This window comes from Sphaeramia orbicularis, chromosome 4 (genome assembly GCF_902148855.1).
Source record: "Sphaeramia orbicularis chromosome 4, fSphaOr1.1, whole genome shotgun sequence".
NCBI lineage: Eukaryota > Metazoa > Chordata > Actinopteri > Kurtiformes > Apogonidae > Sphaeramia > Sphaeramia orbicularis.
This window is the reverse complement of record NC_043960.1, coordinates 53286303-53313852: the sequence shown is the minus strand read 5'-3', so window position 1 is coordinate 53313852 and position 27550 is coordinate 53286303. Positions and strand designations below refer to the sequence as shown.

Here is a 27550-nt window from a genome sequence, read left to right as displayed (position 1 = left end):
ATCAAGGATAAATAACTGAGGCCTCTAATACAGTGTAAGTACTTTGGAGTGCAGTAGTCATCCTGATCACACACCTCTGGCCATAATAGGTTTATCTGAAATTATAACTTTGTTAATGATGTTCTCATAAAATGTTAAAATGACAGTTTTAACAGAGAACCACTCAACCAGAAAAACAATCATGCTTGGCTTTGTTTTGCTAATTCTCTCTAACAAATGTTGTCCCCATTCTTTCCCGCTACCTCATCCCCCAGCCCATTCACCCCCCCCCCCCCCCCATCTATTACCACCACTCCCCCTTAAAAGAAGCCACGCTGTGATGTTACGCAGTGTGCATGTTTTGACCTGATATTCCACTGGCTGAGTCCCTGTCAGGGTCAGGGCCCGTGTTGGGGGCACCAGTAGTCAAATAGTGTTTGGTTGGGTATCATTGGGCTCCTCTGGCCCTTTGCTGCTCTCAATCATTCCCCCAGTGGAGGGGTCAGCCTCTGATTCCACCCTGCACCATATCTGACTCAGTGGGGCTCCAGACTCATCTGGTCGCCACCCCAATCTCTCCCCTCTGGTGTGCGAATTTTCTGATTTACGCTTGCAAATTGTACATCTTTTAGTGCTGTCAAAGCAGGAACGCAATCTCTTTTGGGAATATATTCCTCCACAGCTGAGCCTGCGTGTTCAGTGACTGAGCTCTGTATCCCCAGGTAGTTCAGCCTTTTTTTTCCCTCAAAGAGGCTAAGAGAAACAGAGATAAGAGGAGTCTTATAGTATGTATGAATTCATGTATGAGGATGCTGTTGGGAAAACTCGATAGAAACCAAATGTGTTCCCTCTCATTACAACATGTGGTGGTCTGTTAAGTCACATTTACATTTCGGTGAATCTCTGGCCCCATATTTTCTGTCCTTTGCATCCCTTGATGTTCCGTGACATTAACATCCCAACTCTTTCTTGAGGTTTGTTGAAAGCTTGGGGGCTAATTCAGGGTCAGCAAGACTTGCAAGCTGTCAAATCTTTTATTGTAAGTTGAGTTCCCCTCCCCCACCAGTTTCTTTATTCTGTGCCCCCACCTCACCCTATTCTTCCAGACCTCGTTTTATAGAACGGCCCGACTCTTCCTCTGTTCTCCCGTGGCCCTCTAACAGCTACAGAGGGACAACTAGAAGCTTTGTCTTTGGAGCCTGTTATTCTCTCACATCTGCCTCTTGTTTCCAGACCCCGCTACATGTCAGATTTCAAACTGTCCTATTCAGTCCCCCGCCCCCCCCCCTAATAACCCCTTTCCTCCAGTTTCAACTGTTTTCTTAAATACCCTTCGACAAGATGTGTTCTCGGAGCAGTTGTTTTTTCCTTGTTTGCACTGAAACAATATGTTTTGTCTGGATTCTTTGCACTTTTTGTCACTCAGTTGTCAATTATAAAGCATTCTGTTGAATTGCGAATATATCAAGAACACATATGTTTAAAGCCTCTAGGCCCGTGCCCCTGTGGCTTCTCCATTTCTCAGAGTACTTAACATCTGTCTGCAGTGACTCATATTTAGCCAAAAAACAGTGTGATTGCCTGTTAGGATTTTAGCAATCTGTGCTTAACAATCACAAAACATTGCCCTGATCGTGCGTCTCGTAAATTTGAATGAAGCCATGTTGACGATGATGCTCTTTATTATCTGTCCACCCCACCTCATTAAATATCGAAAAACATACCCGAAAAACACATTATTTCATCACAAAATAAAATAAAATTTAAAAAAAAAAAACTGCTCTGAGATAACATCCTAGTTGAGGGCTATTTTACAAACAGTCGAGGTATGATCACCGGCAGTCTGTGTTCTAAGGCGAGGCAAAGACAGAACAGAGACCTCCAGCTGAGAGGGGGAGACCCCAGCACATCTAATGAGGAGAACGGCAGTCAGCCAGTTCCCCTACAGTCTGCGCTTTTGGTGCCTCAGCATGTAAACACTTCACAGCATGATACAAAATATATTAAAGTATAGGACTGTTATAATCGATTTACGGAACACCCATCCCCATGTACTGGGATCTACATCCTGCACTTTTTTCATGGCGGGGGGTCGTGACTGCCTCGGAGGCAACATTCTTTAAATCTTGTCTTTGTCTTCACATTCTGACACAGGAGGTCTGTTAAGCATGCTGCCTCTTTTTTTTTTTTTTTACACTTAGCAATGATGACAGGGAAGGAAGAATAATCATATTGATTCAACGCTGCTATCTCAGGCTGAGACTTACAATAGTTTGTTTACATATGTAAACACAAAGCCACCAAAGAGAAATGAGAATATATTGAAAAGCAGGCGTCAGACCTCTCTCTGCAATAATAAATGTTCAAAATGAAGTTGAAACACAAATATTGCATAGAGATAATTGTTTAGAGTTAAAGACGACATTGTGATTCCACTTAAAGTCTTTCCCAAATAGATTTTTATCATTGTTGCATCTGTCTTGTAAACATCTGAACTGGATTATCTTACTTGCATCAAGGTCGTAAACCGAGCAGCGCACTTGGCGTGTATGCACATAGTACTATTTGATTCCGTGCACGTACTGCAGAGGTCACGGAGTGAACCAGATGTAAAGTGGGACTACATCTGATAAAAGAATGACAAGGCTTGGGATTGTCAGAAAATAAATCCACTTCTTTTGAGTGACAGTGAAATGATTTAATGTTACAACTAATATCTCCAACAGTAAGGCGGTGTGAACCTGTGCTCTCTGCAATGTAATGTTGGCACTAAGTATTACAAATAAAATCTTCTTGCGTTAAACTCCTTCAAAAAATCCAAGGAAAAAACTACTGATCATTTTGTTTACTGTGAAAAATGCTAATGTCTTACTTAAACTGAAGATTTCACAATTAACTGGGATCATCCTCAACACTTGTCATTCTCTTTGTTCACACAGCAGTCCTTAGTGCACAATTCACATTTGCTGCACAGATATAATTTTTTTCCCCTTGGACGAGCTCATATTAGTTTTTCAAATAGAGGAAACATAAAATTGGAATTATTAGAAGTTTCAGATCATCCCTTTTAGTACAAGTATTAATACACACAGTGAAAATACTCCACTAGGTTGTGCAATTACACCCTTACTTTTAGGAAAAAAACATGAAAATAATCATCCAGTAGTCATTGTGCTGTGTCCTACTCTTATACGATGTTTCTGTTTCGTGCTAATGCAGGGCATGAAGTGGTCCAGATCTAAACCGGAAAGACCTAATTCCATGTAATTTTTGCTGTTCACACTGTCTTGACAAAAAAAAAGATACGAGTCACATATTTATGAAAAAGTCTAATTTCATTTTTGTCTGCAGTGTTAATGTGGCCTGAACACATGAACACATGAGCACATGAACACATGAACACATGAACACATGAACACATGAACAGAAATCATAATCTGATCTTGCTGATTCCTCCTGTACCCACACCCATATGTGGTCTTTATCTGGCAATGTGAGCTCAGTCTGAACAGTCAGATTACAATTCATGTGACTGGAGTGAGTCACTCAGATACTATGAGGTCCTTTAAGTGAGTGTGACCTTAAACAGCTTCAGCACTGAAATGCACCTCAACCCTGTAAAGCCTAAACCATTAAATCATCGATAGAAAATTCCAGTTCTTTGAAACTGGAGCCTTTATTGTCCTTCTGAACAACCCAAAACAATTTTTTTTCAAATATCAATTTCCCTGTATGAATTTGAATTTTGTATCACATTTGATCCATCAGGTCTCAAAGCTCAATATTATTATTCTGAACAAAACAAAAACATAATATAACACAAACATGTCTAACAAATTGGTAATTCATTTTCTAAATTGTTAAAGTTTTCCTCCTTCCTCATTAATGACAGTCTTGTAGTGTCACTGGAAAGGCCTCTGGTGAAACGAATTCCTTCCCCTGGGTGGATTATCTATTTATTGCATGTATCTAATTGTACTACATCAGTTTTCAAGAAAACAAAATCACACTGATCATGTAGAGGGCTTCAAAACTCATGTATCAAATATGATATGTTTGGCCTTATAGGGTTAAAACATGAATGCAGTGGTAAAATAAATCCAAAAACAAATATAAATATATATATAACATTATATAGAATAGTAAAAAACACTAACAGGGACTTTGGCTTGTAGAGGAGTATTTTCCATTATACTATTTGTGTTTTGAAAGAAACAGTTTGAACTCTTCACACCCGCATTAAAACAAATAATCTGAACAGCCAAAAAAAAAAAAAAAAAAAAAACAAAAAAAAAAGTCAGATTTGAGCACTAAGGCTGACAGCGTGAATGTAGCCTCAAATCTCATCTTGAGTAAATTTGTGTTATCTGAGTGGTTGCCTTCCTCTTTCTTAGCGGACAAAACAGCTTAGACTGTGTGCACGCAGATCCCCAAGCCTATGTGCTCACTATACAGCCTTACAGAGGAGACAATCTGCTTAAACGTCTCATTGTACTGAATAGACCTGGATCAAAGGCTGATTATACACTAGCCTGATAATGTAATTAGTGCCACATGCACCAGTCAGTAGAAACACACAAGGAAAGAGAAAAACACAAAAAAGCTCAGTGATTTAGAAGAATCCAGTCTGTTTTGTGTCATGATCAACTTTCATTTCTTGAATCTCCACAAGTGCATATTATTCCATTGAAAGTGAATACACTCCGGCTGCATGCGCCGTGCTCCTGTTAACCTCTTTTAAATGGCTCTAAAATTAGAGGTCTCAGGTGAGGCATAATGTCATACTAGATGAGCTGATATGGCAGGCTTAATTATAACTTTGTTGGCTATGTGTGCACTCCGCATGTTTTTCTCGGTGATGAATTATTACACTGTCTGAGAACTCAGACAAAATAGATCAAAGACTCCTCAGGTCGTGCATAGCCTCCAGTGTGGAGGAGCCAGCCAAAGCTGATTTGGTGCAGCTCTGACTGTACAGAGAAACTGAATTCCTCGCTGCCTTTTCAGCCGTGTGCTCTTGTTAGCTGCTAGTATTATGTGCAACATCCCTTCCCTTGAATCTAACAAACAATCTCAGACTGTAGACACACAAAAATGGAATGTTGTTTTTCAATCTACTAAAAAGAGAAAAGAAAAAAACAGTTTTTAATGGGGTCCTATGTGCCTGGTTGCCGGAGGTGATGCCATATCCCATGGTGAATGTGCTAATGGTTCATGGGAGTGAGAGGACTGAGCTTAGCCCAGCAGTGTAAACACACAGACAAAAGGGAGCCGTTAGTAGTGTGAAACGCATGCCTGGGCGCGCAGGTAGGCATTAGGTTTCACCCCACACACCTCCAGGACTGTATCCATGACCGGGAGGAGGCCATTTAGTTTTGTAGCGAAAAGAGAGCAAAAACAAACACTCAAACAAACTTGTACTAGAGGAACAGGTACGGATGGATGAGGGATGAGGGGGAATCTTAGTTTAGAGGAAGGTAAAAGATAGTGTGTGTGTGTGTGTTGGTGGGAGTGTGGTGGCAGGGAAAGGGGCCGGGTTGTGTTCAGTCAACAGAGACAAGTGACCATTGGGTAGTGTTTCTGTCTTTGTTTGGATTGGGGCACAGGGCTGGAAAGAGCCACAAAAATCACTTAATAGTGGCTTTTTTCACTGGACATCTGCGCAAACATTTACTGATATTTACTAAATGTCGAAAAAAAAAACAGAAGTGCATAATGTCAGTTTTTCCATTAAATCACAAATGCGATGATTTGTTTATTTGTTATCGCAAGATGTCACGAGAAGTCATTCCATAAACATGGCGACGAATGTAAATACCTGTTAATTTACAGATATATTCATTCTAGGTCCTGGAAAATGCTCACATTTCTCTGTTGTTTTGAATCTAGAATGCTCGTTTCCCCTCTATTTCGTACTAAATTCTAAACTGATTGGATTTCCTGGTGTGTCCACACATACCAGCGCCATGGTTTGTTTTAAACTCTTCATATTCTGTTGTAACATCCATCAACATCTGTTTTTTTTGTTCACAGTGAGTAGTTGCACAAAAGTTGCACTAGTTGCACAAAAAGTTCTTTCCTTTGCAGTTTTGCGAGATATGACCAATTTCACTACGCCTGAAAAACTACTTCTTATAAGTGCAAAAACTTTTCATCAAAAACAGTAGTGTTGGCAAAATTGTCATTTTTCCATTAGGCAAATTTTTATGCGCAAGTTATATTTGCATAATTTGAGGGTCAATGGAAAAGCAACTACAGATTCCTCAGTTTCTGTTCTGTACATAATTTGTCCACGAACACTTTATAAATTAATACGTCAGTTAACAGTTCATATGCATTACCTGACAGCTGATTCATACATTAATGAGTATTGGTAACTGTTAACAAATGTCTCTTTTTAACATTAACTGTGGGTTGACATGTTAACTATTTATTACAAATGGCAGATAAAAAGAAATAAATTTTCTAGGTAGTGCTGCAACAACAAATCCATTAAATCGATTCTTAAAAGATTTAGCAGTCAATTTGTTGGGTCTTAAGCACGTTAGTACTGAGGCATGCTTTGGATGCCGGGCCAGATTTTTAAAGCTAGGTTTAGATTATGTTAACGGTGGCCACGACAGCCCTGTTTGGTGGAAAGGTAGTACGCTGTTTATGTAACAAAACTTGAATATGGAGGAAAAAAATGGCCAGAATCCCACAGTGCACTACGTTACGGGAAAATGGGGCTGCTGTGGCCATCGGGAACAGAATGTAAACATTAGCTTAAGATAGGGCTGCTCGATTATAGGAAAAAAAAAATAATCACGATTATTTTAGCAATAATTGAAATCACGATTATTAAAACGATTATTTGTTAACCTTAAAGTTATTTATTTTTTCCTTGCAAAACAATGTAAGATATACTCTTTAAACATAAATAAAGCTTTTAACCACTAAAACAAAGTATGTTCACTTTTGTACGAAACAAAAAAATCTTTGAATGCAAATAAGTGTACTGTAAATTCAAGTATGTTTCCTTTTGTAAACAAATAGTGCACTGTAATTAAACTGCTATAGACTTGCCATAGAGCTGTAGCAATAAAAAAAAAACTCACGTAAAGTGCAAATTATAAATTCAAGTATGTTCAATGTAGTTTGAAACAGTAATTCAGTGGCGTGCTGTGAGGTTTCAGTTCAGGCCTTCTGTACACACAGCCATCTAGAATACGTACGTTAGGGTTATACGGGTTAGGGTTAGGTTAATACGGGAGTTGCAGCGTAAAGAGATTCGGAGACTGAAGATTGCATTACGGGCGAAGTTGTAAACGGAGTTGTTTTTATGCGTTTTAGTTTTTCATAAGATTACGATAAAGGTGGCGGTGGTTAAACTTTAGATGGTTAAAACGGTTTGTTGTGTTAGCGATCGGTGCGGACACAACTACGAAACACTTTTTGCACGTGATGTGTTTTTGCTCTTCGTCTTCTTCATCAAACCCAAAGTGATTCCATACAATTGAATTGGACTTGCCTTTTTTGTTTACCAGCACTTCTGCTGTGATTCTCTTGCCGTTTTTCCAGACCGCTAGGTCCAACTTTCCTCTTGGGGTGGACCTGCCGGCTAGCAGGCAGCAGAAGCTTAGAGGGGGGCGGGGCAGAGCAGCTCATGGTAGCTTGCGTGCGCGTGAATTAAAACAACTCAAATTAATAACGTTTTTTCTCGATTACATAATTTTTGTAATCGTTGCATGTAAATATCGAATCGTAATCGAATTTCGATTAATTGCACAGCCCTAGCTTAAGATAGCCTACATGTCTTGATTACTTTAGGCCCACTAGCTAGGTTAGACACTATCGTCATCATTATAATGTTTTCATCCATCTCCGTTTATCAGACCACCAGACTAATATTACCTATCATTGACTGGAACTAATACATACTACGCTAGTTTGATAGCCTATAACCGGAGCTGGTTGAAGACTAGGTAGCGGGCTAGTACTCGCTAACTAAACCCGAAGCCACTGTGTGGATGTAATCATTCTTGACTTGTCTGCAGCCTGTATTACTTGGGTTAGATACTTATCTTTGAGAATTGAGTCTTTGTTTTTATCCAATGAATCGATTAGTTGTTAAAGTAATCTACGGATTAATCGATTATTAAAATTATTGTTCGTAGCAGCCTTACTTCTAAGTATGGGCAATATATCAAAGTGAATGAATTAAGAGATTTTGCTTTTTGTAAATTGTGAAAAATACTCAAATTGCCTGGAGACCAGTCTTGCTCAACAAAACTTTTATAATGCAACCTGTATGTTTTTTGTAATATTTAACTGTGATTGATTGTGATTGATTAAAATTGTAACTCATCCATAACATTGAAAAAAAAAAATTTAAAAATCTAGATTTCACTTTTTGACCATGTTGCCCAGCAGATACTTTAATACATAACAGTGTTTGAATAATCTCTAGTTAATCACAGTTAACCATTTATTAATTTTTTTTATGTCAGTCATGTCATATAATATTAGGTAAAGTATAAATAAATATGAATTAACATAATTAATATATAACTATAGTTGACTGTAGGCAATTGTTAATTAATTGTTAGTTAATTCTTATTGCTGCTGTTGAAGTCTTGCCTTTTTCTCTTCCTTTGCTTCAAACAGAGATAGTTTTACAAATGATTTTTTTCTGTTGCCAACACATTCATGATTTAATTGGCAGTGCAGACTTTTTAAGGACATCTTAATGATAAAACAGACTTCCATGACTTGACCTCCATTATAAAATAGACTTTTTTCCATTGATTACTGAGATGACAGCTGAGCTAATGCAAACCCATATTCCTTCAGCAGGATGGAAAGCTTTTTGGCTAATGTTCACAACGCTATTACCATGGCTAATTTTAGCATTGAACGTTACTGTCAAACGTTAAATGAACATTTCCGCCGTGTGGTTGTAGACTTTTCATGTTGAGTCAGTCTGCAGTTAGAGTTCCTGAATGTAGAAATTCACATATTCTGCTGCAGAATATGATATCTAGAAGTAGGAAGTTTCGGTGCATGGTAGGGTACACCTCTTGATAGTTTTTTTTTTTTTCCCGCTATGGGAAAGTTAAGCCCTCACGTGTAATTGAATAGAAACTTTGGCTTTGTTCACACAGCAGGTGTTAATGCACAATTTGAATTTTTTGGTGAAATTTTGATTTTTTTGGTGTTTTTTTCGCTCGTTCATATTACATTGAATGCAACTTCTATTATTTTGAGTATGAACTGAATGCGACCCTAAAGTGATCCACATGCGCAAAAGAGGTCCTGATGTAATACGTGACCACCAGGCGTAAAGGTCAGATAAATGCGATCTGGAAGTTCAGACTGAAGTCGCATTGCAAAATATCAGATACGTAACTAGGAGGTGTAAGAAAATATCACTTCTGCAATATATTATAATATTTAATTTCATGATACTGTATCAATCATACTTTTCCCCTATTCTTATTCTTTTTTAGTGTGTTGTGTTTTTAGGGAGATGAACAGAATAAGAATTTCATTGCATAGTATAACTACCTGTTTTTGCTGTGCATATGACAAAAAAAACTATTGAATCTCTTGAATCAATATTAAAATGTACTGCATCGATATTTTTAGGTATTTATTCACCTGGAGATATGGCGGAGGTTCATGTTTTTGTTTTTTATTATTTTTTGGGGAATCCTGCAAACTGTTTTATTACTAAATTCACATGGGTATTTTGCTCTGTTGTTTATACTAAAAAAGTAGTATTGTGATACTGCAGGTCATGCATGTAGTTTTTTTTAAAAACTGATAACACTGTTTTGTTAAATAATGGTTATTTCAATCATCCTAAAAGCACTTTTTGCTGTCTGACAAAGGCAGATGTTAGTTCCTTAGTCGGGATCGCACAAAAATAATGTTATGATGTTGGATGATTCAGGGAGTGTCCACTACGCATTCTTTACACAACTAATAAAATATGAACCATTTGAGCAGGACCTTAAACTGTAATGTCTGTAAAACATAATTTTATTTATTTATTTATTTATTTGTGTGTGTGTGTGTGTGTGTGTGTTTTGCACTTGTAATTTTATTTTTATTTATAAGTAAAAAAAATAGTAGCTTTTACAGAGGAAAGTTTTGTGATATATTATTAAATCCTGTTCTGATCAAATAAAAAATTGTTTAGTGTTTGTGAATATTTCTGGTATAATTCAGTCCTAGTATTGTGATCTGTATCGTATCACCAGATTCTTACCAATACACACTCCTATACGTATCAGCTTTAGGACCACGTGTGAAAGTGGCCTGGGTCGGTCTTTAACAGATCGGACACAGGTCACCTATGGGCAAAAAAAAAAAAAAAAAAAAAAAAATCAGATTTGGGCCACATTTGCCTGCAGTCTGAACGAAGCCTTATTTAGAAATGCTCAAAAGGCAGCGCTCTTTACCGGGGGTACAGAAACACAACATGACACAGATCTGATAAGGTTAGCATCACTTAGTTCTGGGTCATGGGAGCTGGACAGGGCGGCTTTATCTGTTTGATGACATTGCCGGCCCCCCCCCCCCCCTCCACACACACACACACACCTCCTAGCCTCACCCCCCCCTTTCCCTAACAGTGAAGTGGCAAGCATTCAGATGCCATTAAGGGATTTCCCCTTCTCAGGATTATTGACCTTCTAGATTTATTTCAGTGGCCTTGCATGGGTTTGTACCATTTCTGCAGTGGAATGTAGATGCAGCATGGAGTGCCTTGTGATAAGAGTGTGACAGGGTGAATTCCTCTGTGAAATCACACAGCAACAGAGCTTTGCATGAGAAATAAATGGTGCCTTTTTTTTTTTCTTGGTCTGCTTGCTCCACAGGTGAGGGGATCAATGATGAGCATCGCTGACACCAGTGGGGCTTGGACTTTTCTAATCTGACCTTTTTAGTTCCAACACAAAACGTTACCACAGACCATCAGCACCAGGACGCCATGGCATGTTCCCTGTGGAAACTACCCACCTTCTGCTGGTTTCTCATCACATTAGCCCAAGTGCACTCCACAGAGGGTAAGTACATACTCTGTAAAAAAGGATTTCGGGGGTTGGTAAATACAAACTATGGACATCAGTTACATTTTAATCAACAGTAATAATTGCCAGTAAAATCTACTATGACTGGTTCAATTCTACATACACTACCTATTTGTTTAGAGTAATAATTGCTACTTAAATAATATAATAAAATCTACCCCATAATATTGGTACGTGTTGGAGGAGCAGCTGGGGGGAGTTTCCCCAGCATGCATTCGGACAAACCAGTTGGGACAGTTTTTGTGTGTTTTACAGTGTTCTGAGTTGATAAGAAGTGTTATTCTTTTTATATAGCAGAGTTATGGTGTGTTTGACACTTTTTGTTAGGTTTTTTTTTTGTTGAATGAATATTTCTATTGAGTTGCATATTCGTGCACCATGAGCTAAGTTGTTCCTTTGTTTCATGACGCTCTGTAATGGCATTTTAAACAGGGGTGGTAAAAATATAGTTAAAGAGTGAAGTGATCATTTTTGATTCTTTACATATTTGCAAGGGTTTGAGGTTTAATGATGAATACTTTGTGTTTGTCAGTCTTTTAACCCTCAGGGGTCTGAGCCTATTATGGCCGCTTTTGAGTACTTTTGATTTTGTAAAATTAGCCTTCTCTTAATAAGTAATGGTTCATTAATTCATTAACACTGATAATTTATTAATAATAATTAAATAGATGAACATCTTTCTATTAATAATTAAGAGTTTATATTACTCACTTTTTATGAGGAATTTGTTGTGTAATTGGTGGAGTTTACCTAATTTCTTTTAGTGTGTTATAGCTGTTAAATTTACTTACATTTTATTCCAAATATGAGGTAAAATCTGCTTAACCAAAATGAATGCAAATTGTTAACTCACTTTTATTGAGTAGATTCTAAAGGTTTGTTTTTACAGTGTATAAAGCTGCTGTCTTTTTTTTATGTAAAAAAGACAAATAAACCCAAAACGCTAAATAGTTTCTTTTTTTCCATTCTAAACCGGCATTACCTGAAGCTCAGTGGCAGCCACTGCCAGGTTTTTTTGTTTTTTTTTTTTCTGTTGTCTTATGTAGAAATATAGCATGAGCAGTGAAATTGTGTCTTAAGCCAAAGCTGCTCCACTGAGTGCAAGCAGTGATTGTGTAAGTAATGCAGCTCTGAGGACAGTGGGCACAGGCGGATGGGGGATAATCTTGAGTGGTTTCATTAGTTGGTAAATTGTGATTTGTCTGAGATTTTCTGCTTGAAAGCGTCGGTTGTTCCCAGTGGCATCAGAGCTGGATCCATTTGTAAATTCCTCTCTTAAATGTTCTGTCTCATGTCAGGCGCACATGGATTTCACACACTCGAAAAATATAAAGCTTGAATGTGTTTAATCATAGTGCATTTAGCTTTGATTAAATCACTAGCAGCTGTATCGTAATTAGCAGATTAATGCATCCTAACTATATCTCATAAACTGTATCCTATGCACAGTACTGTTTAATGAGGAGAATACTGGAGATGCTTGATGATAGCATTTGGAATAAACCGATGTTGGCGTCAGTACAACACATGAGAGGAGCCATTGCATCTCCAGTTGAAGGTTATCCAACTATACCTACCTCTGGTACTGGTTTTTCTTTTCTTTTCTTTTCTTTTTTTTTTTTAAGGAACTCTATAATGTAGGATTATTGATTCAACTTTTTGAAGGTAATGATTCCTCAAGATGCTTCATTTACACTGTAGTGAGACACGCTGGCACGGTATACGATAACCATATGTAGCTCCCATGTGTCATCTGGCTGGGACTTAAAACTTTAATAGAAGAAATATGAAATCTGAGTCGTGTAATATTCAGTGGATTTAAGAAACAAGAGTCACAGAAGTCAATTCCAAAACACACACACACACACTTTTCTGTTTTCTATTTCAGCACTGTTCCATATGTTGTAGATGAACTGTCACAGAAGAACATTTTGCAAACATGACAAACTAGCTCAAAATATTGAAAAAAAAGGTCGATGTAGAGTTGCAAGCATTGGATTCATTGATTAATTATCAATTATTGAGGTAATCAACAACTATTGTGATAATCTATTAATTAATATTATTTTTTAATCATTTTGTGAAGAAAAAAGTTCAGATTTATATATTTTTTTAGATTTTCTTTACTGTGGCAGTAAACTGAATATGTTTGGGTTCTGGATAAAAATGTGAGGGATGTCATCTTGGACTTTGGGAAACACTCTGAGACTTTTAATTTGTTTAACCATTTTCCCACTCTTCATAGACAAAATAAAGTATTGATTAACGGAGAAAATAAACAAAAATAATAGTTCTTTCTTTATTGATAAATTACTTTGGATGTTCAGTGATTCACATTAGTTTAGGTAAGTATTTATTGCTTTCGTTATATGGTTCCTAATGCAGTGAAAGATAGCACTGGTCTACAAGTAAAATATTTCCAGAGTAAAAGTTGTGAAACTTATTAAGTCTGAGTCACCAGTGAAGAAAAAATAAGCCAAATTACTGGAAGCTGTCAAAATATTCCTGTGCATAAGACAGATATGTGTATATTAGCCTATAGCTGTGCAAAATACATATAGTTGTGCAAAAAAAAAATATTTGTAAACTCTTGATGAGTTCAATCGTACATAAAATGCATTATGTGTATTTTATCAGAACAGGAATGAAAAAGACTAAAGACCAAAAGGATTCACACTGAAAAGACAATAATCACATACCTTATGTATGTATGTATGTGTGTATATTAGGATTAGACACCTCTTTGTAGATATTTATAGTGTATGTATATATTATACACGGATACTCAAAGGTGATGTATGTGGGATAAAAAGCCACTATATCGATATGAAGACCCCTTCTGGTTACGGGTGGGTGGGGGAGGGTGGGTAATTTACCAATGCTCTAATGTTAGTATTTGATGGGTGATGATGTGATGTTTGGAAAAAAGACATTAAAAAATCTCTTAAAAAAAAAAAAAAAGAATGGGAATGAAAAAGTTTTGACATCAAGAATTACAAACACAAAATGCAACTTTTTCGATTGTTCTTTCTCCATCACAAATACGAATTCACCAACTTGACTCTACTGTCAAAAGTCCTTCCCCTCTTCACAGACATTATTTCTGGAGCAGAGGATCCATGGATTCACAGACTGACCATGAGCTCAGGTTCCAGATCAGGTCCAGATCAGGTCCAGATCAGGTCCAGATCAGGCAGGATCACTGTGGAAGATGGACGACCAAGTCAGAGAACGAAACCAGGTCCAATCCAACCATTAGTCCATTGTTGTGACCACGGAGAAGGAACCTGAACTCACGGTCAGTCTGTGAATCCATGGATCCTCTGCTTCAGAAATAATGTCTGTGAAGTGGGGACGGATTTTTGACAGTAGAGTCACGTTGGTGAATTCGTATTCATGATGGAGAAAGGACACTCGTACAGTTCTATTTAGTTTCTAATTCTTGTCAAATTTATTCGTTCACATTCTGATAAAATACACACAATACATTTTATGTATGACTGAACTCATTCAAGAGTTTACACATTTATTTTTGGATAACTATAGACTAATAAGCACACATTTCTACCTTTACCTTTACCTTACCCCAGACAGTATTGTGTCAAAATGTGAAATTCTGATAATGGGTGAAAACACAGTGATGGTGCCCTGGGTGTCAGAACTTTTTTTTTTTTCATTAAAATTTAAAATTCTTATATCATTGCAGAAAACAACTTGAATTTTCAGATAGTGTAAGTTCATTAATACACATCCAGTACTTTTCTGTGAGACACTGGGAACATAAGGGGATAAAAATTGCCTCTCTGACGACGGGACAACGTGGTCATACTGGCCTAGGTCAGAAATTAGGTTATTTTTTCATGTTGTTATTATTCAAATATGTTAAACTAATAAAAAGTAATAGTTTAACATAGAAAACTGCCACCTAACACTAATATTGTGGAACATTTTTTAGTACTGGGAGTGGTGTGTCCTGTCAGAGATATTTGAATTTTAAAAGTTTTCATATTTCCACAACTGTTAAGTTCTATCAATAAAATTTGTAATCCTCTTTTTACTAATGATATGTAATAATTAAAGTACAAGTTACAAAATTAAAGTCATTTACAGGGAAACTATTGCCACATTTCTATTATTATCTCTGACGGGACATTTTCTGACAAATCTGAATGACTAGGTTTTCTTCTTCAATTAAGTACTTTTAAGTGTTCTGATATGTTAAGGGAGTAGGTTTTGTCTCAGATCTACTTCAAACAGCGTCTGCACATTACAATACATTCACTTCTCAAGTTCTATCAAGTGGAAGATATATAAATCTATTGTATAGATGTACATAAACCAATATATGTGTATAACACTTTATCATATACGTTAAAAACATCAGATATGCAGCACTTTTTTGATTTGTCCTCCAGTCATCTTAGTAAGGTATATAAGGTTTAGCACATTTAATCTCTGAGGCAGATTAAAAAATGTAGACCAGTGTAGTTAACCCATAAGACCCAAACGTCCACCGTCGACTGAATGATCTAAACTGTTGATCCATTAATCCTATCAATCCATGTCAATAACTGGTGTAAAATACAGTCCTTCATCTTATTATGGTCATCAGATATGACCCATTTGGAGGCTCCGTAGTTACCATGGAAACGCCGTCATCTTCTACAACATTGATTCACCAGTAAAACCCATGGAGTTGGATCAATGCCAGTGGATGGACACACTGGGTTTATGTACAGTTAATGAAATATTTCCCTTAAAAGTCACTATTTCTTCATTTTTGTCTGTTTGATATAATAACCTTTGAATTTACTGTGAGGTTTTATGAACATCTTCACGATCAGTCAGTTAAACATAGGAAAATACATGATTCCATTGGAAAAAATGCTAAATTCAGAGGTTAATATTATAATAAATGGTGATACACAAACTTCCACAAAAGTCACACTGGATCCTTATGGATTAATTTCCAACATGTAGAAGAAATGGTGATGATGATATCGCCTGATTAATGAGATATCGGCTTTTTGTTGTTCCAATGACCATTATTGTATTGTTCTTTAACACTCAATTACTGGCTGACCTCTATGTTCTAGTACTCTAAGAAAAATATCATAGGGCCAAAGTTGGTATGGATAAACCTAGAATGAGACAGACAACTTCAGTTTCACCAGTAGTCGATGAGGGATCTTGTCATTAATCCATCTCCTGCTGAGTGTTCCGGTTCTCGGCCAATGTTGTTTGATGATGTGGATGAACCTCCTCACATGGGCGACCTGTTCTCAAACTCCTCGTGGACATTTGGATCAAAACAAACAAAAGCTCACCATCAAGCCAAGACAGCAAAGCGTTACCAGTGAATGCATAACATAGACAAAATACATCCTCTAACTCCAGAGGAAGAAATGGTCCGCTGTAAGCTTTGAAGGACACACCCATTTCTGAAGACATTTAAGGGATTTGTCATTCAGGTTTTGTCATGTTGGTAAGCCCCCCCCCCCCACCACCCACCCAATCCCCCCTCACCTCTTTCCCATTTCCCATCTGAGCAGCGGAGATCAGCCCAGAAACAGTTCATTACAAACAATATCCCCAAGTAAACATGCTTCATTAAACTGCGTCTACGCCTAATATCTTTTTAATGCATTTTATAATTGAATTAAATGGGTTAGTGGAATGCTGTAAATAGTTTAAAGTTAGTTTTTTTTTTTTCTTTTTTTCTTCTTTTGCTTTTTGAACCAACAGCCACACAGCTAAGATTTATTGATAGTTTGTGTGATATCCTATAGCAGGGGTCTCAAACATGCGGCCCAGGGTCCATATGTGGCCCACCAAAGGTTCCAATACAGCCCGGGGGATGAATTTGCAAAGTGCAAAAAAAATTCCATAGTCAAGGCTGTCAAATTCATTTTAGTTCCGGTTCCACATACAGTCCAATATGATCTACAGTAAAATAATAGTATAAAACCTACAAAAAATAATGACTCCATATTTTCTTCTCGGTTTGATGTGAAAAAAATATTACACTATGCCTATAAATAATGACGACTTCAAATTTTTCTTTGTTTTAGTGCAAAAAATAACATTAAATTATGAAAATATTTACATTTACAAACTATCCTGTAATAATAAAATGTGAATAACCTGAACAAATATGAAGAACCTGAAATGTCTAAAGGAAATTAAGCACAATTTTAACTATTTTCTGTCTGTTACTCAGTGTTTAGTGTCTTTGTGGCAGATACTCCAGGGCAAAAATAGGGCTGACAACCACTCCAGAACCCACAAAAACTGAAGTCAAAGTCATCATTGAGACTGATGGATGAACAACAGTGTCTTTGTAGATCCGATCCATAATGCACATGTATACATGATAAGTTGAGGCATAATATTGTAAAAACTGCGCTTATTTTTCTTAAGAAATTTCTGTTTTTTCAGGTTATTCACATCTTTTTTGTTTGGATAGTCTATAAAAGTAAGTATTTTCATAATTTAATGGGGTGTTTTTTGCACTAAAACAAAGACAAAAATTTGGAGTTGTCATTATTTATAGGTTATTATGCAATTATTTTACTGGTCCGGCCCACTTGAGATCAAATTGGGTTGAATGTGGCCCCTGAAAGAAAATGACTTTGAGACCCCTGTCCTATAGTAACATACGTGTCATTGTCTGTCTTTGATTCCATTGGTTGGACTCATCTTAACTCTCATCTTAACCATGAAAAACGTCTTACATGCATCCATGACCGATATTAGTTCATGAAGGTGATTGGCCTTATTATTATGCAATATGCAACATATAGTCACATGTCATCATGCTATATATATCAGAGGAACCCTGAGGCCTGACCCTTTGCTGTCTAATAATAATAGAAACTAATGAGTTGTGTTTCTGCTACAACATATTACAGTCAATACAGGAAATATCTATCTCTATATAAGTATATGTTCGCTCTAATCTCTGCCAAAGAAAAGAATCTACTCTTACTCCTCTTCCAAAACCACAAGCAAACTACAATTTATGACCGATGGTATCCTATTTTGGTTAGTTTGACTGTTTCCATGTGAACAGAGGTCTTACATTAGCATGAGTAGAGCTGCGACTGCTGGTTATTTTCATTGTTGATTGATCAATTAATTGTTTGGTTAAAAATGGTTAAAAAATTATTTAACAATAATTCACATTCAAGAATGTAGACTCAGAAAGACTACATCAGGGTGTCAAACTCATTGTAGTTCAGGGGCCACATTCTCTCCAGTAAGATCTCAAGTGGGTCGGACCAGTAAAATAATAACAGTGACAAAAGTAAAATTAAATTATGTCAATGTTTACATCTATAAAGTTTCCTTAAAAATCTGAATAACATGGACAACTTGAAATGTCTTAAGAAAAAACAGGTGCAATTTTAACAATATTCTGCCTCAGTTTGTCATTTATACATGTGCATTACAACTTACTTTACAATTACAAAACCGCAAAATATTTACTAACAGGCAGAACATTGGTAAAATTGCACTTAAATCTCGTAAGACATTTCAGATTGTTCATATTTATTCAGGTTATTCACATTTTTTGAAACGGAAAGTTTGAGATTATATTTGTCTGTATGTGGAACCTGAATTAAAATGATTTTGACACCACTAGTTGTTAATTATCTTCAGTGTAATTTTTGCATTCACAAATTTATCCCAAGGGCCGGACTGGACCCTTTGGGGGGCCGGATTTGACTCCCAGGCCACATGTTTGACACCTTTGCGCTACATGAACCAATGAATCGTAATTGCAGATTAAAAACCCGACTGTTCTGATCTGATACAATTAGACTTGCCACATCAGTAGTCATTTTTAAAAAGAGGTTAAAAAGAAACCTTTTTTTGACAGTGTTCCGTTGAGTTGTGTGTGTGTGGTTGTGTGGGTATGTGCGAATTAAAGTGTGTGTATATATGATTGTTTACTTGCACTTGCACTCTCTTTTTTATGATCGTTTTTTATGTTATATATCTGTTCTGAAGCACATTGAGTCTGCCCTGAAAGGTTGAATTGAATTGAATCTGTATTATAAAGATAATGAGTTTGTCCTTGGTCCAGTCATTAAAACTTTAAAAAGTCATGGAATTTTAAAATCCCACTTTCTGGACCTGGAAAAAAATCATGAAAGTAAGTAAAATTAAATTATTGAGTTTTTAGAAAAGTAATTTTGAGATCTGTGAGCTTTTTTGAGGTCAAAATAGGTAGTGGTTTTCAAATATACACAAAAAACTAAATTAAATTCAGACACATATTTGGAATGGTAGGATGAAAATCAAACATATCAGTGAAATGAATTACATTACCTTTGGAACAGAAAAATTCATTAGCTCTAGGGTAGGTTTTCACTCATCCTGTTGGAAGAAGTGGCTGTAAATCCGCAGTTTAAAATTTTCGTTGCAGCAAAGCATGTTTTGGATCTTGGTTATTACAGTACTTAGAAAATGTCTCAATAGCTTAAAGATGATTTCAGAAATATTTGAGAATAAAATACTTTATTAATCCCAGGATGAGAAATTATTGTTTGAAGAGCAAATGAAAATAATCAACAATGAAACAATCAAATGAAAAAGTTAGATTTTTGTCGTGTTGTATCGTATTATAATGTATTAATTTGACTGCATGGATAAAACTCTGGACTTTAACAGCTCATATATGTTTCGTCAGGATTTCCGAACACATTCAAAAGTTTCTGCACTTTCAAAATATATTGTATTGTATACATTTTTGTTTTGATACTTCATGTACTTGTCAGCTGTTTTACTGATCCTAAGCTTTTTCCACTGGCAACTGTACCTTAAGTGACTAGTTAGTAAAACTATACCAAACCACACTTCTAAAAGTGGAGAACACTATCTAGAGCACAGGTGTCAAACATACGGCCCAGGGCCAAATCCGGCCCACCAAAGGGTCCAATCTGCCCCGCGGGATGAATTAGTGAAATGCAAAAATTATTCTGAAGGTATTAACAATCAATGGTGTCAAAATCATTTTAATTCAGGTTCCACATACAGACACATACAGTCCAATTAGGTTTCAAATGGGTCAGAACCAGTAAATATTATCATAACCTATAAATAATGACAACCCCAAATTTTCTGTTTGCTTTTTTGGTATAAAAAAGTAAAATCACATGAAAATGTTTACATTACCAAACTATACTTTTACAAAAAAATGTGACTAACTTGAACAAATATGAACAAACGGAAATGTCTTAAGAAAAGTAAATGCAATTTACCAATATTCTGCCTGTTCTAAATGTTTTGTGCGATCGTAATGCACATGTGTAAATGATAAACTGATAAACTGAGGCAGAATATTGTTTAAAGTGCACTTGTTTTTCTTAAGACAATTCAAGTTGTTCATGTTATTCAGATTTTAAGGAAACTTTGTAGATGTAAACCTGATCATATTATTGTTTTACTTCTTTCACTGTTATTATTTTACTGGTCCGGCCCACTGGAGATCAGATTGGGCTGAATGTGGCACCTGAACTAAAATGAGTTTGACACCCCTGATTTATAGGCTGACTATTTAGTTATTTTTGAGAATGTGTTAATATCCAACCTTCTCATTGTGACACGAAAGAGTCAGTATTTATATGAGCTTATGATCAGTATTAAAAATTACTGAATTTGATTCAGCTCAATTTGTAAAACTTTCGTCTTCCTTACATGCCTATAGTGTGATTACATTTTGTATGAAAGCACTAAATAAGCTAAATTCTTTGCTGCTCTTACCACTGAACTGTGTATCCCTCTCAGAAATATTTTTTTATTTATCATTTTTATTTTTATTTCTATTTTATTTTATTATTTATTCATTTTTTAATGCTTTGCAAAGCTTTGGGCAGTTATGAATAAAATCATGCGTGCCAAAGCAAGGTTGTAGCCAATATTCCAATACATTTTTTGTGCCGTTTTTTTTTTTTTTTTTACATTACTGAATATTCTGTATTAGGTCAAGATAGCTCAGATAATAGCAACATCTTTCTCTGTCCCATTTACTACATACTTATCCTTGGCATCCTTTGTTTACCTTAACTTGAGTTTACACCCATCATTCACAATGTTCTTCTTTAAGCTGCAGGTTATTTCCTTTGTCCTATCGGCGTCCTGCGTGAGTGTCACCATAGAAACGTAGCTGCAGTAAGGTGAAGATGTAATTTCTGAAGTAATTTATTTCTGGGGGGAAAAAAAAGTGCTGAGTTTTTTTCTTCTGTAACACATGCCTATATTGACTCACGTGTCTTCCAAAATAATTTAGTCAAGTCTGGTGAGGTTGAAAGGATTTGTCTGTATCAGTGACAGAATAACAATTCACACCTAGCTCAGCCGCGTGCTCTCTTCAAAGGCTTTTCCGAAGACTGTTAGAATTGCGATGAGGTGGAATTAGAGAGCAGAGCAGAGTATTCTGTGTCAAGAGCCAGGGATGGCCGGGTTTGTAGCATGTTAGAGAGCCAGGAATATGTTTACTGGTAGAAAATTGATCTGGGCTACATTTCTATAATGTCTCTCATCATATTGGAGCAGGTTCTTCTCTAGTGATCGGCATTTGAAACACTGACCAGAAAAAATATTGAATATCATCACTGAATCAGCATAGTGATTGCTTTTCAGAAATTATTATTTGTCATTGGTGGCAATCTCTGCAGAAAATGCATAATTCAAAAGTGACCATGATCATAAATAACTGCAAAGTAGGTCATGTGTGTTTTATGTAACACTGATTGCGGTTGTTTTCTTTAAATTGCTCAGGGGCTTGGGGTTGGTATGTCAGTATGGTAACGGCTATGTAAAGAGAATACCATGATATAAAAGCTTTTCAGTGGCAGAACTTGCACGAACAAGTCTGTCAGAGACACTTTTTGTTCCCTCCATAACACCCTGAAACCACATTATTGTTTCCTCTCGAAGCTTGAAATGTTTGAAGTACTTGAGATTTCTCAAGGGCAACAGGGAAAGGCACCTTTAAAAGTCCTCTTTTTGTACGACGTGAAAAAGGAATGAGTAGAGACTTTAAGCCTTCATCTTATACTGAATAGAATGAAATAGACAATCAAGGTGTGCTGAAATGTAATTACTGGAGGTAAAAGCTCAGGGCTTAATGTGAAACAGAAGCTACAAGAAAAGGATCCAGCATCTACCAGGCGTAATGTCACCACCTATCTGCACCGGACTGAGGGTTTTTGTCACCATGAAAATATATTTATATGATTTCAATAAGGCCACTTGTCCTTTAGTGAACTATGAGCGGGGTTTCAACTGGCTATAGAACGGTCCTCTCTTATCTTTGTAAACTACACTGAAATAAAACCTTTAGCAAATCTGTTGATGTGAGTGTAAATCCAGACTTCATAAACCTATCGTTAATGAAGACACTGCATCATTTATTCCACTAGGGGCCTCTTTCTCATCAGATTACTCATTCATGTCATCTTGAGAAGAAAAAGAAAACAATGAAACACTACCTAATAAATAGAAATGTGTGACCAGTGGCAGTAGAATAAGTTGTGACAGTGTTTGTGTTTATACAAAAGTATTTCCTGTTGTGTTGCCGTGCTCCTGTTCCCTTACTTCTTAATGTGGGATTTAAGGCTTTGAAAAATCCGACCCATAGCTTATTTGTAAATAGAAAAAAATAATTTCTTTGGTAATTATACTATTAAAAGATTATGGTACTTTTACAGTTTTCAGCTTCATATGGGAAACAGCTTTAGAATATTTAAAGCCAAAGGGGTGAGTTCCCCTTTGTCTCATGTGTCCTTAGTCAACAACTTGTGTTGGTTTTGTCTTTCTACCTCCCACTTGATGTCATTCTGGTTGTTTGCGGCAGACTGTGGAACCTGGCTTCCCGTGGAGCCAGGCAGGCGTGGGGCCTGTGTACGAAGGCCCACCGTGCTGTCATGTCTCTTTCATCGCCAGCCAGGCTTGGCCAATAAGGAGATAAGGAGACAATGACTGGGAGAGCAAGCAGTGGCAAGGTGTAACCACATCCCCTGGGTCTCCTCCCTGCTGAGCACTTCAAATCCTCATTAGGCCTTTCAGCAAAGGAAGGAGGGATTTTCTGGATTAGAGCTTTGTCACAGCTGGCTCCAGGTTGGTGTTTGTCATGCAAGAGCATGGCAGAGCTTTGACATCTTGCCGCCGTCCTCTGCCTCACCTCAAACAGAGATGTGATGCTCACCTGGCTCCAGATGCAGCTAGAAGATGTTACACAAACCCAAAATGTATGAAAAACCGGTGATTATTAACTCACTGCCCTTGCCACAGGGTTTTTAATGCCATTCTAGTGGCCTATATTGGACGTCTAAGGGTTTGGATTGCTGCATCAGCATCCTTCTTAATGGTTATTTATGCAGAGATAACCTTGGGAAGCATCATTAGTTTGTTGTCTGCTGTCGCTGTCCATAACTCATGCTGAGATCTCGGCCATGACACCGATGCAGTGGTTTAGACAGGAGACACATGCCTTGTTTCAACTCATGTTACTTTCCTTCATCTGTCTTTTATGGCAGGGACGGTGCACATTGTATTTTATGAAGCTCTGTATGCCTTAACTTCTCACTTATCTCAAGGTATTTTTTCCTCCTTGTTTCTCTTTACTTCTTTTGGAAGATGAGGCCATTTGCTTGATTAAGTCGTAGGCCTGGCCGCCTTCATGTATAAAAACAACAGGACTGCGTTCTGCAACAGCTCAGCCTGTAACATGCCCCTTAATTGGGTTTCAGACTTCTTGAAGAGAGTGGTTTAGCATGACAGAGCCTCAGTCTGACTGTGAAATGTACCTTCTCCAATCATTGTCAGTGCTGATCTTTGCGGATAATGGGCATTCACATGGGTCCCATGAGTCTTTTGCAAGGTGGAATCTCAGGCACACTGGATTAGTCATCTACCCACATGTCCCCATCTGCCTTGTGCTTTATCGTCATGGTTTGCCTTACTTTGTTCTTGCCTAGGCAGAATCATGTGGGTCTCTAACAAGTATATCCCAGACAATCTAAAAACACACTCTGATAAGACATCCAGTCTCCTCTATGAATCCAAAATAAGGGCAAACACATATGACTTATCAATCTCCAGTGCAGTGGTCTATAACCAAAGACCTATTATTCATGGAACATTTATTGTTTTGTGCTTTTGTTGGTTGCCTCTGATCTGGCCATGGAAGATGTGACAAGCAGTATGTGGGCATATTGGTATAAGCAGGCTTCAATTTGTCAGAGTTCTGCTTTTGTTTTAAAACTTGTGTTTTTCTTTGCCACTGTGTTATATATCTGTGTCTTGTCGCAGAATAAAAGAGGGACTCTCACTTGTGTCGGTTGCACGGATTTGATTTGGCAGGCCATGGTATACGCTGCAAAAAGGGATGCCTATTGAGAAAAATACCTAAAGCTACACTTTTGATAACAGAAATAGCACAGCCGCTTTAATTCTTTAATATTTTCATGTTGCTAGAGCCTGTGTAGTGGACATCAAGGACTGCAGACAGACCTCATGCAAGGATTGCTGATGAAGTGCTGTCTGGAAGGGGCGGACGAGGAGAATGTTTTTGATTATCCTCCATAGATGTCATTTCAAACGGAAACCAGCATGTGCACCTCATGCCAGACAAATGAACCAACTTGGCAGGTCAAAGGGCAAATGTAACTCAATTCCCTATTGGCTGCTGGTACATTATGGACTTCTTAGGTGATTTGACAGCAGTGATCGGGTCACATGTAGTGCACTATTGCAATACTGACTTCTTGCAAAGCTTTACAGACTGTTATGAATAAGGCTATGATGGAAGTGCAACTGCTACTGAGCAAGTCATGTAGTTTACCTTCATACAGTAAATTACATGTATTTATCAATGTGAGCAATTTGCTCTTTTGATTTTAGCAACGAGAACAACTAAGAGATGAATGCATTCAAGTGGTTGCACAAGAACTACTATTATGAAAGCGCTAGCTCATACCTGTGAGTTTCCTTTTCCATATTGGTTGGAATACCTAACATAAACAACAACAATCTGCAGGTGTTCAAAGGTATGTAATCACCTTTGATTTTGACGATGCCTTACAAAGGCATGCACATCGAAGCACAGCAAAGTGTGGTTCTGGTCTGGATGTCACGCAATGAAAACTGATCACAGAACATGTAATGATAGATTTTCTTTAGAGAACATGATATCCAAAGGCTTTTGATTTCACTGATTTTACAGTTCACCGTTGAGAGCTGGGTACGAGATATTCCTGCTTGCCCTTAGTGGAATCCTTTTTGTCCTCTTGCTTTCAGTCCTGATTTAGAGCAGCTATAAATCCTGAGGAGGCTCCTGTAAACGAGAGGTGGTGAAACTACACCCATAAATATAAAGGATTTAGGAGCAGGGCCTTTTGAAGGTACTCTGAGTGCCCGTTTATGAAGCTTGTTAAATTACATAGTTTCACAGGTACATTCAGTATTTTTTGCCTTTTATTTAAAGTCCTTGTAGCTCTTTTGTCATAATGACTTGACCAAAACCTACTTGAACAGTGGCAGACTGCAAAAATATGTTCACTTTATAATATAACATTGTTTTAGATCATTGTCTTATATATATATATATATATATATATATATATATATATATATATATATATATATATATTTGTATTTTAGCACATTATTTAATATAAAAATAAAAAGGTCCTAAAGTGCTTGTTCACTTGCTGTCAAACATAAAATGTCAATTCAGGCCATTTGTGCTCCAACAAATTACTGTGACTTGACTTTTGACCTTGCATGTCTTTATGACCTCTGAGTGTGTCCATATGTCAAGAGCCTGGGCCTGTTTTCCCAAGCACTGCCCTAAAGTAAATAATGGGACAAGGAAAATAGTCATAAAAAAGACATTGCCTGTGAAAACATTGAAATGACAATTGGAATAAGTCTTTTAAACCCCTCTTACAATGTAAGAGTGTCTTTTATCATACTGACTCATCTCAGCTGGACCGTTGCCTCTTGCTTAATAGTTGCTCTTGTAACCTAATTTCCATAACACACATACCCCCCAAATGTCCCCAAATTATTTTTTAAATAGCCAACAAGCAATAATTAAGGCTGATAAGCATGAGAGACATCTGATAAATCCTTAAATGAGAACTTCAAAGTGTCCCTGCTGTGACAGTGTGAGGGCTAGAGACAGATGGAGATGGTGAGAATGTTAGGAAGCAGGCTTAGTCTGTGGACTTCATTCAAATGAGGTTAATCAAAAACTGAAGGTTTCCAATAAAAAAAAAGGGGGGGGGGGGGACTTAGAACCTTCTTTTTTAATACTGTAACAATCAGTTCACTGGAGGGAAAAACACATATGAGTAGGAAGGTCATCAAGATAATATTCAGCCTCTGGATTATAATGAATAGCAGCCAATAAATCCTTGATGAATTGAAACAAGAGTAAAATTCAATTTGAGCCTGGCCTGCTTTCACTGTCACTATTGGAAGATGGAATCCTTGAACTGTAGGAACCTCCTTCACCAAAGACAATAGATAGATAGATAGATAGATAGATAGATAGATAGATAGATAGATAGATAGATAGATAGATAGATAGATACATACATACATACAAAGACCAAATCGCACTAAATATAATTAACTATTGACAGTATTACTACGTTGATATACTAGTGGAAAATCTTTATTAAGTTTGTCATTTTCTAATTACATTAGTCATAGATGGACAGGAACGACAGATATTAAGGGTTCTATCTATTTCCACTTCTGTTTGTCAAGTGGTGTTATTTTTATTTTTTTCAAATTGGTGAATCAAATGAATCGATTCAGAATCAATTCACAACAGATGAACGAACTGAAAGAATTGAGTTAGAAAAAAGAATCGGACTTCCCATCACTAGATAGATAGATAGATAGATAGATAGATAGATAGATAGATAGATAGATAGATAGATAGATAGATAGATAGATAGATAGATAGATGCATAAAGGATTCAGTAAGAGGCAGCAGTCATGTCATCAGGGCATGACTACCAGGTTGGTCAGGGAATTTCAATGCCAGGTGGGGGTCAGTTGAAGCACTAGCTGAATAATGTGGCACAAATGCATACACATGAGATCCTGGTCTCGGGAAGGGGAACCACCGCTGTGGTCTGCTTGAGGAAGTGCACACGGGGAATGCAAACCAAGAAGATGGACCCTTCTCATTTGTGTGTGCTGCCATAGTGACCCATTGGGAAATGCTTCCTTATTGAATCGAGGAGCATCAAACGCTTCATTGGAGCAGAGAAGGAAGTCTAGGCTGCCCAATGTATCCGAGTCTATTTTATCATTTGTAATGGAAACTGTGGAAATGATACAGACCAGAAGAAGACCTGAGAAACACATAGTAAATCCAACCTGAAAGGTCTTTCATAAATAGTGTGAATGTGTTTCTCACAGCCTTATCACGGTTAAAATGGATAATTTGATATTGTTGGAAATAT

The 27550-nt window shown here is 37.0% G+C and overlaps 1 protein-coding gene across 1 annotated transcript in view; it reads left to right on the top strand.

Moving 5' to 3' along the window:
- Positions 1-10957: 10957 nt before the first annotated feature.
- Positions 10958-27550, top strand: part of LOC115418188 (adhesion G protein-coupled receptor L2-like) — a 33553-nt gene continuing 16960 nt past the window's right edge. Inside the window, exon 1 of the mRNA XM_030132578.1 lies at positions 10958-11033. Coding sequence (XP_029988438.1) covers positions 10958-11033 — 76 coding nt within the window. The remainder of the gene's footprint in view (positions 11034-27550) is intronic.